At 45.5% G+C, this 10,046-nt stretch overlaps 2 protein-coding genes across 2 annotated transcripts; one reads left to right on the top strand and one right to left on the bottom strand.

The window, feature by feature from the left end:
• The first annotated feature begins 647 nt into the window (after window positions 1–647).
• LOC125549376 (uncharacterized) lies at window positions 648–1,923 on the top strand. The gene is made up of 3 exons (XM_048712809.2): window positions 648–915; window positions 1,247–1,410; window positions 1,535–1,923. Exons 1-3 carry the CDS (start codon window positions 694–696, stop codon window positions 1,770–1,772), a joined length of 624 nt encoding a protein of 207 aa, XP_048568766.1. The 5' UTR covers window positions 648–693; the 3' UTR covers window positions 1,773–1,923.
• Window positions 1,924–5,284: 3,361 nt separating this feature from the next.
• LOC147982023 (uncharacterized) lies at window positions 5,285–6,406 on the bottom strand. Its single transcript, XM_087516176.1, has one exon. The coding sequence runs from the start codon at window positions 6,404–6,406 to the stop codon at window positions 5,285–5,287; it is 1,122 nt and encodes a 373-aa protein (XP_087372302.1).
• Window positions 6,407–10,046: the final 3,640 nt, after the last annotated feature.

Below are 10,046 nucleotides of genomic sequence, written 5' to 3'. Positions count from 1 at the left end.
CGAGTTTCGATCGATGAGTTCATCTATCTAGACGTAGTCGACGGAGCTCCCAACGTAGATTCCTGCCATCTTCTTGAAGTGGTATGGTTAGGGTTTCTTGCCATGTGGCGAAATTTCCGGTCGGGTGCTTCAAATCTATGCAAGGCTTCAACCGCGACGACTACGGCTCTAGGACGTTTGTGCCCAAAGACAATTTTGACACTGAATAACATAAGTTGGGCTTCAGTTTTGCCCACTAGCAAATTGATGACAAATTTGTCATTTTGTATCTCGAGCAATGTTTTTAATTTTGAGTTAAATTTTTGTGACTACATACACTGATGTTGTGTCAATAATAATTTGTTTCCGGATTTTTGTGAACATTTTTAAATGTGCAACTGTGTCCCATGCACCAGATACGTTCCCATGGCTCCCCCCCCCCCCCCCCCCCCCCGGGTTCTTTTTTTTTCTGAAAGCACCCCTACATATTTAGCTCAAAATATTGTGCGTGGGAGTGCACGCTGTCCACGTGAACTAACAACCAACTCGTTTGAGTAGGGTTTGGTATGTCACGCAGCTTTGTTGCCGGGTGGTGTGGGTGTAACGTGACTGCGCGCGCCGGTATTATAAGTTACCCTGAAAGAAGCTAGCTAGCTAGCTAGGGGAGAACAAAGCATACTATCTATCTACCTGAGGGAACAAGAAGGAGCTTCGATGGCCGCGTTGCTTCGGTTTGCCGCGAGGAAGGTCTGCGGCCATGCCGGCCTTGAGCGGCCACTGCAGGGCAGTTTCATGGCGGCCAGGTCGATCGCCGTCGTCAAGGAGGAGGAGCCGCGGAAGCTGCCGTGGACTATTTTCCATGGCAGGCTGCGCTCACTCCAGTGGTTCAGCAGCACCCCTGAATCACCATACGATCCTCTCACCAACAATCACAAGGTACGTACGTCGCGTGCGCTCCTTTGTAAGTTGAAACCAAAGAATTTATTTTGTATGTTGAACCGAACCAAATCACCATACTAACTAACTACGTGTGTGCGGTCGTGGAACCAAAGAATTTACTTACTCGCTAGTACTCCCTCCATTCACAAATATAAGATGCTTCCCTTTTTTCTGCGTCAGATAGATGCAGTTTACTATGTTTGTTCATTTTATTTCAGTCCGTGTGTAGTCCATATTGAAATATTCAAAGCATTTTATATTTGTGAACGGAAAGAGTAATTAAATTCTAATGCATGCAACAATCATCTACATTTCATTGCCCATGCAGCACTTCCCTGTGAGCCTCGGCACACGAGGATTGGAGGAGAAGCGGCAGGAGTTGCTCCGTTTGCTCCGCGAGATGGACGATCTTCAAGCTGAGAGATGCACCATGGAGATCAAGAAGAACACCAAGCTGCTCCAGTTGCTTGGGCGACCCCCTTCAAAACCATGGTAATTACATATGATTATATATTTGGAATTACTGCGCTATGTATCTACATAATTTTTAGGTACTCATTGTTGATTAGTTAATTCGTGACAATGTATGTTTAATTAACTCGCATACTGTTCGTAGGTCAGCTGAAGATTTCAAACGACACTTTGGCGTTTATCACTTTCAGGACTTTATACTATCCCTTCCAGCTATGGCATGTGCAGTCCTTCACTTTGTCGTTATCTCTATGATGACTATCTTTATCTTGCTTTCGCCCTTCTTCTTACTTTATGAGTACTGTACATCTACATCTAGGACCGGCCAGAAATATAAGGAGCATACACTTTCCGAGAAAGATTTAGCTGCGACCAAGGAGTAGTCTAGCTTATCATTTGGACCAATGTATTTGATATCGGAAGTGTGTGCTATACTACATTACTTCTGTGAAGAATGAGAGCTACATTGCAGCTGTACTACGAATGGTTTATCAACCAAATAAATGTTCTTAACTCCCTAAAAATGCCCTTATTTTATATGGACGCAAGTGTTCTGGAGGAGTTAGTGTCTTTGTGTTGAGTATGTGAACCGGAGCTCCTATATTCATAATCATTGCATGTATTGAATCGGCATTGATGCTTTGCTATGCACTGTTTCACCATCAAAAGTCGAAAGAAGAATATACTTCCCGTGCGCACAAAACTGAGGATATCTTTTGAGCAGTTAACCCTTTCTAGCCCTTTCCTCAAATTTTTAACTCTTCAAGAATTTGAAGGGTTGTTCCTCAAACTTGTCTCTTTCTGCTCAAATTTGAGGAGAAGAAAACCATTCTCCTTCAATTCTCAATCCTCCCCAACGCTCTCTTTCCTCCACCAATGCCAAGGGCGCTTTTCCCCGCCCTCCCGACCATGGTCTGGCCCCGATGCAAACACACCCCTGCCGACCCGGTGAGGTTCCGTTAAGAATCTAGCAAAACTGACACGACATAGAAGCACCACCATGGGAAAATCTGCGCGCACACAGATCAACACATATGCATAAAAACAAGGCTGATAGCCGCAACCACAGGCTATGATCGCTGCCGGAGTGGATTTCGCTGCCATGGAGAAGGGGAGGGATCGCCGGGTTTGGCGGTGGCGGCGACTGGGTTGGTTGGGTGGGGAGTCTGACCGTCGGGGAGATGGGGTTTGGTAGGTTGTTTTATGGAAAAAGAAAAAAGGAGGGAGAGGCTTCCACGTGGAGGGGAGATGGGGTTTGGTAGGTTGTTTTATGGAAAAAGAAAAAAGGAGGGAGAGGCTTCCACGTGGAGTCAAGTCTCCAGACAAGGAGTAGGTCAACACAATTTTTAAGTCCTGAAATTTGAGGTGTTAATTTTACGGGATCTTTTGGAAAGAGTTATGTTTTATGGAATAGTCTAGAGAAGGGTTGCTACTGTTTGTGGACCCCGCCACCAAGTATTAGATCCAGGGATCCATCCATCTGTATGTATTGTGGTTCAATAGATACTTCAGCATTTGTGCGTGCTTGTTAGCGAAACTAGATGACACACCATGCGTTGCTGCAGAAACTCTTAGCGACGGACACAATACTTGGATGGTGCACCTCCCAATATTCCGGTGGTATATTCACAATGTGTCAATATTCCGGTGGTGAACCTCCCAATATTCTTGTGTGGTGCCGCATGTTTTCTTCATATATAAGAAGGGAAATCGACCTTGTACAGGACAAAGGTCTAATGTGATGGATACTATTATGGAAGCTTTTCCATCCAGTTTCAACAATAAGTTGAATATATTCTCCACGCTCTTGAATAAACTTCATGGATACTTCCCAGAAACACGAAAGCAAATAGAAAACTCAGAATTTACAACGCACGCATGCATTATATTTATATATGCAACCAGCAAAACATATATCCATGGCCCATAGCAACGCACGGGCATTCTACTAGTAGGTTAATTAACTGCACAATTCCCACTTAATTGTTGATTGGAGAAAACTATTGAACAAAGGAATCGTTAGTTTTTTTTAGAACGAAGGCTCAAGAAAAGGAATCGTTAGTAGCCCGTCATCATCTGCCTTGGTCGCGCTGCTCATTCTAGTGAGCCCAATACACCGGACGGGAGACAGTACCTATGTTGCTCCCACCATGACCAGCCTTAATATCATTTAAGTATGTTGCATAACGAGGCTCTCTGCCTGTGTGTTCATCTGACACTCTTCTTAATTCGCTTATAACTGCATAAAGCAAGCACCAGCGCGTGACCATTTACTTTAACAAACGACATGGTTGGTATGATTTGGTTTTGATTGAACGCCTCAAGGCTCAAGTCCAAACCAAACCATACTTGATACAACAAACTCAACACCTCAAGGCCGCTGCAGTAGGATGCACGGCAAACAAGGCGCCGCGCTCCTGCCATGGTGCGGACAAGCGGGTGACCTCGCTCTCCCAACTGCCCTCGCCGCCGCACGAGGCACAGTGTCCGGCAAAGCCAGCTAGCATAGCTAGCACGGGCACGGCTGCGGAGCTCGGACCAAATTTATGTGCTTATAGGCCTACTATTCAATGTGCTGATGAGATAGAAACCATCACTGCCTGTCTTCATCTCCGGCCTATGGGAATCCTTCCTGGTAAAAGAGGTTTATGAGCCAAAGTGAAAAGTGAAAACGCATCCCTGAGAGTGGCGTTTTGGCTCATAGGTGTAGATACACATGAAATTTGTATAAAAATACATTTCAAATTGTTAAAAAAAATTGAGAAAAAAATCCCGCGTGTACCTCCGGACATCCTATGTTCGCACACAAAATTTCAGTGAAAAAGACATTTTTTGCGGCATGTATTAAAAAGATAAAAGAAATGCCTTGCGGATAGCTGTAATCAAGCATCAAAAATTGTCTTTTTTACACAAGCCACAAAAAAAAGTCCCTTTTCATCAAAACATGGTGCACGCACATATAATGTCTGGATTTACACGCATGATTTTTTTCTCGAATTTTGTTCTCTTTAAAATGTGTATTTAGACAATGTTGCTCCATTCAGGGCTGGCTCACGCGTAGGCGTGGTCGAGGTTGGCCCCAATGTATGTGAGCCCGCCTCGACGCCCGCATGCCGCTGGCCACTCGATCACGCACCCGCGCTCATGCTGTGCTCCGGATATGCGGGTGACCTCGCACTCCCAACTGTCCTCGCTGCCGCACGAGCCACTGTGTTCGGCAGAGGCAGCTAGCATGGGCATGGCGGCGGAGCTCGGGTAAATTCTTGGGGGCACAACAACGATTGCTTTGACTGGTTTTTCGTTGGCAAATGAGAATGGACAAACGGGCAGAATACAAATGTTTCCTCGTGGGCTTTGGAGAGGCATGACCGAGGTTGGCCCTGGGAAGCTCCGGCACTAAGGAAAGACGACCAAGGACTGATGTGCTAAAATACTAGTGCACAACTTTTGCTAAATAAGTGAGGGGCACAAATAGCTGTCACAAAATACAAATATAGGTTGTAAAACAGAATCCACCGTGCCGTTTGTAAAACAGAATTCACAAAATACAAACTATGAATGCAATTTACTGTACATCATACAATATTTGACGACCTGCTAGATTCTTTCAAAATAGCCAAAAGAACGGGCCTGCTAGATTCTTTCTTTGCTTTGATTCATTTTCATATATGTTCCATGGTGGACTCAAACACAACAGCAAGGCACACGGAAAACAATGGCTAATAACATAGGATTATAGATTGATGCAAGCAGTGCATCATTTCAGATAAATTCTTACAATACAGCCCCAGCGACAACATGGCTCGTCTCATAACTCAAACATAGCAAAACAAAGCTTATTAGAGGTTGCATGTAGCAGAACATATAACTATAGCATGATCAGAACTAATTGGGATCAATCTTTCAGACGTTCAATTTGAGCACATATGTCTGGATGGGCAGTTGCGCAGTAACTGAGGAGCGTCTGAACAAGGCTTAAAGGACGAATGGCTTTATTATCTTCAAAAATGCAGGAGAGCCTCTCTACCTTGCCGTTGCTGAGATCATACTTTGTGAAGCTGTCAGTGCCAAAACAATGAGCATAGTATATGCAGTTGCTGTCGACGGACGGCAACTTATCTGCATTAACAGATAGACACTTGAAACCAAGAAAGAGTGCTCGGCTGCCAATGTTCCTCACAGGTTCTAACAGTTTTCGCTCAGTGTCGACCTTGAAAACCTCCACCAGGTCCTCCCAAGGACAACGACTAACAAGGAGCAGTTCCCGAGCAGATTCTACAAGGTAGTAGAAAGGGTTTTCGTCAAACGTCTTGGCTATCAGCTCACCGCGATGGCGCGGCGCCGTGCCCACGACCTTGAATAACCCTCCATCGTAGTCGACCACGTAAAAGTGGCCGGCGTAGGAAATTAGGCTGCGAAGGCCGAACTCGCTCTCCCCGCAGCCTTCGAACTGCACCTCGCATAGCGGGCTGGTGGGTTCAGCACAGTAAACCACGTCGTTGCCGCGGCAGTCTTCAAACCAGAAGAGAAGCGTGAGGCTAGAGCTAGACCCGGCCACGGCAGTCAGCACGCCGCTTTCCTGAGGAATTGGGGCTGCGAAGGGGATAAGGTCGCCAGTAAAGGGGTTGAGAAGACGAGCAGGGTGCAGGCCCTTGGTGTCGCCGAGGACAAGGAGACCATCGGAGGCACCGACCAGGATGTAGTCCTTCTCGTCGAGCAGCGGGACGGGGAGACGGAGGAAGCGCCCGCTGGAGACGTGAAGGAAGAGGCGGCCGTCGACGCCAACCGCGGGCTTCTCCTCGTCGAGCATGACCCACTCGCGCTCGAGGAAACGGTGATCGCCGCCCAGGCCTAGTGGAGGTGGCTTGACGATGGAGGCGCTCAGGTTGCTGCAGACGGCCCTCATGTCCGCGTCATTCGTGGCGGACAGCAAGTCGCCGACGGAGCGCACGAGATCCCTGAGGATGCACGATGACCACTCAGCCGCTATGGTGCTCTCAGAACGATTCTCTGCCATGGTGTACAAGGTGCACTGTTTTGGGTACCGAGCGAAATTCCGAGATCTCGCGCGGTTACCGCCCCCCCTCGAGAACTACGCATACCGAGCAAAAAATCTTGAATAATTTGAAAATTTTGAATTCAAATGCTCACAGCATAGTTAAATACAGGCCATCTCTTATCCAACCGCAGAGCTATTCGCGGCCTAGTGGTAAAGCCAATCTTTTGTAAGCTGCTAGACGCGGGTTCGAAATGTCTATATGCTTTTTATTTTTCTTTTTGAGGATGCAAAAGTTAAAAAGCACTGCTAAATTGTGGGGCGACCAAGATTCGAACTCAGGACTTCTACACAAGTGGTAGCTGCTGCCGAATAGCCACTAGGCCAGAGAAGCGTTAGTGATATTTTGGACTGATAAACATATCTATATCTACTTCAAAAAAATTTGAATTCAAAATTTGATTTGAAATTTCGTGCGAAATTTTTCCGGAATTTCGTGGTTACCGTGGTAACCGCAAATTCCGGTGCCCCACGAGAAAAAAGGTTCGCTCGGGATCCAAAACCTTGACGAGGTGTAGATGGGTATCCCCGTGCGTAGCTTATATATAATGTGAGGACGATTGACCTCACCGCGATCGTTTGCGTTCCCATGATAAATGTTCTGGCGCCGTTCGTATTCCATATCCAATCAACAGCAGTCCTCATGGTAATTACGAGAGGCGGCTCATGCAATCCAATTAACAGCAGTCCGTTCGTACTCATGCAAATCCCTCCCGGTTGTATGCAAATCCTTCCGTCTTCTCAATCTAGCCCGCGTTCCTACAACAAACTAGTGCACGAACAAATTAGTAATCGAAATGTACACTATGGCCGGCCACGCATGAACGACACTATCCAGTGCTCATCCTTCAGTATGTACTGATTCAACAGATCCCCATCAGCATTTTGTTTTTTCACTGAAATGACATGTGAGATGCCGTGTGCAGCTAGTTACGCGCAGAGCACAATGTTGAAATTGAGGTCAGGCCGTCTCACCAGTGCAAGTTTTGAAATGTATAATATGATATTGAAGTCAAGAGGTCTTGAGTTCAAAACCATGCCAACACAGTATTACTCCTTCCAGGTCATTGATATTTTAGTACTACATACTAGCAAAAAGACCCGTGCGTTGCAACAGGTCATTGATATTTTAGTACTTCGACGCTGATTGTGCACACCAAACTGAAATACTACCTCCGTTTCAGTTTACAAGTCCTATGCGTATACCTAGGTTACCAATTTTATCATCTTAATATAAACTATACAACACAAAAATTATACGGTTTGAAAATAGAACATCTAAAGTTTATATTGATATATTTTTTGTAATATATGACTTGTATTAGGTTGGTCGAATTGACAATCTAGGGGCACGCGCACGCCCTGTAAACTGAGAGAGAGGATTGCTAGGTTAGTATCTCCTTGTTCTATTGTTAATTGCTAGTGAAATACTCCCTCCATTCCTAAATGTGAGTCTTTTTAGAGATTTTAAATGGACTACCACATACGGAAGTATCTAGACATATTTTAAAGTGTAAATTCACTTATTTTGCTCCGTATATAGTCACTTGTTGAAATCTCTAAAAAGACTTATATTTAGGAACGGAGGAAGTAATCAGGAGGAAATAATATACCTGAATATTGAAGTTGTGAGCATAGCTTATTTCTCCTTCTCGTGGATTCATATGCATCATTTGTTTGGAGGGCAAGCTTGTAGGAGAGTTAAACCCAGGAAAAAAAGAAAATAAATCAAGAGACATAGCAGCATTCACATGAATTAGTAGTGGAGAGTGTTGGCGCCGCCTTGTCGCAACGCCGCTCTTCTTCTACCTCTTGCTGCCTGACACAACTCTCTCTTCTCCTCCCTCTCAACTCTCTCACGAACACACACACACACACACACACACATGGTGAGAATAAACTCGGAAACACACGCACATCATGTACCAAGGAGGAGCACAAATCTTTGCCGAGAGGCTCTTCTCCTTGGTGTACACACTGGCTACATTTTTGCTGCTGCCCTCACGGCCTCATTTTCATTCATCTGATCAACTTAAGTACTCCCCCGTCCGGAAATACTTGTCGAAGAAATGGGTAAAAATGGATGTATATCTAGAACTAAAATGTGTCTAGATACATCCATTTCTCCGACAAGTATTTTCGGACGGAGGGAGTAGTAGCTTGTACAAGTGACTCCAAGTCTCCAACGCACGCACTAACCCGGCAACCCGGCCACCATACTCGACCACTCACTCACGTACGAGCACAACCCAGCTAACTAATCTCCATGCCTTATCTCCTCCTAGAATCTCTTCAGGAACTGCATGCAACTAACTAATCACCTGATGCATAGCCACATCCCTATGTGCAATACGGCCACAACACACGGTACCAACAACTAGGCCAAATCACTCGGCCACAAAGTTTTTTCGGCGATATACGCCACGCCGCACGAACGGCGTTTCTTTTCCTTGAGCTCAAACTCAGCTCAGCACATACTGTCTGTTCAACTCAAGCCCTAGAGAAAATAAAGTAAATGATACCTCCGATTTAAAAGGTTTAAGAAGTGGATAGTGATGCTCTCTGCCCCGCGCCCCCCATGAACTTGGCTCCGCCCTCATTTTTAGCCGTAGTTTCTTTGGCTTGCATCGAGAGGACTACCTGCACCCCCTAGCTATTTTCTTTCTAGTTCTTATTTTCTGCCTTCGCTTTCTGGGTGCTCTAGGTTTGCATGCCTGCAGGCCCAGTCTATCTCTGTTTCTGCTTTTTGCTTCGGGTTCCCGCGCTCTATCTCGATGAATCCATGTACTCCCAATGAATAGACACCTACGTATTTTATCTTGGAACGTTAGTGGACTGGGGCGACCGAACAAGTGTACTAATGTCAAATCTGCCTTATTAAGCAACCAACCCTGCATCTGTAATTTGCATGCAGCAGACTAAACTTCAAGATATCTCCACTTTTAAAGCCTCCTCCTTTCTTCCTCCTACGTCTAGAAGTTTCCACTTCTCTCCTTCAATCGGAGCCTCGGGTGGGCTGCTTACTTCTTGGGACGACAGCACACTCGTATGCACTAAAACTCATTCCGATATACACTGTCAGATTTGCAATACTCCTGGCCACTTCACTGCTAGATGTCCTCAAGCTCTTTGTGATCGTTGCAAGAAGAGGGGTCACTTATATGTTGTTTGCAATGAATTCTTTCCATGGGAATGCACCCCTGCGATGTGTGCGTTTCAGTCCAAAGGGCAAGGTTTCTTTTACATTCCTGATTTTGGTGTGGATAGGCAGCCTAGAGAGCGCATTTTCAATATTGTTGTCACTATTACTGAAGGGTCCGCTCCAACTAAAGATATTGAACATGAGCTGAGCGTGTATGTGGGTCAGGGGTGGAGATGTTCGGCTAGATTCTTTGCTCCGCAAAAATTTGTTATGAGAATGCCGAACCCTAGAGAGGTTGACAGAGCTCTTTTTGTTGAACATGTTAGACTTAAACAATGTGGAGTTAGTGTGAAATTTCCCCCTGGTCTGAGGATATTGACTCTGAGGGGCTTCTGGAAGTTCCATGGGTCAGAATTGGTAAGATCCCACCTAACAAAAGATCTGATAAATTTGTAGCTT

The sequence above is a fragment of the Triticum urartu genome, chromosome 3A (assembly GCF_056163025.1).
Source record: "Triticum urartu cultivar PI428250 chromosome 3A, HENAU_Tu73, whole genome shotgun sequence".
Lineage (NCBI taxonomy): Eukaryota > Viridiplantae > Streptophyta > Magnoliopsida > Poales > Poaceae > Triticum > Triticum urartu.
Note: the sequence above shows the minus strand (reverse complement) of the source record. Positions and strands in the feature narration are given on the sequence as shown.

Bases quoted from the DNA above. Each gene is read 5' to 3' on its own strand.
- LOC125549376 (XM_048712809.2), top strand. From the start codon at position 694: ATGGCCGCGTTGCTTCGGTTTGCCGCGAGGAAGGTCTGCGGCCATGCC. The intron at 916-1,246 runs GTACGTACGTCG...TTGCCCATGCAG, and splicing joins CTCTCACCAACAATCACAAG to CACTTCCCTGTGAGCCTCGG. The intron at 1,411-1,534 runs GTAATTACATAT...TACTGTTCGTAG, and splicing joins CGACCCCCTTCAAAACCATG to GTCAGCTGAAGATTTCAAAC.
- LOC147982023 (XM_087516176.1), bottom strand. From the start codon at position 6,406: ATGGCAGAGAATCGTTCTGAGAGCACCATAGCGGCTGAGTGGTCATCG.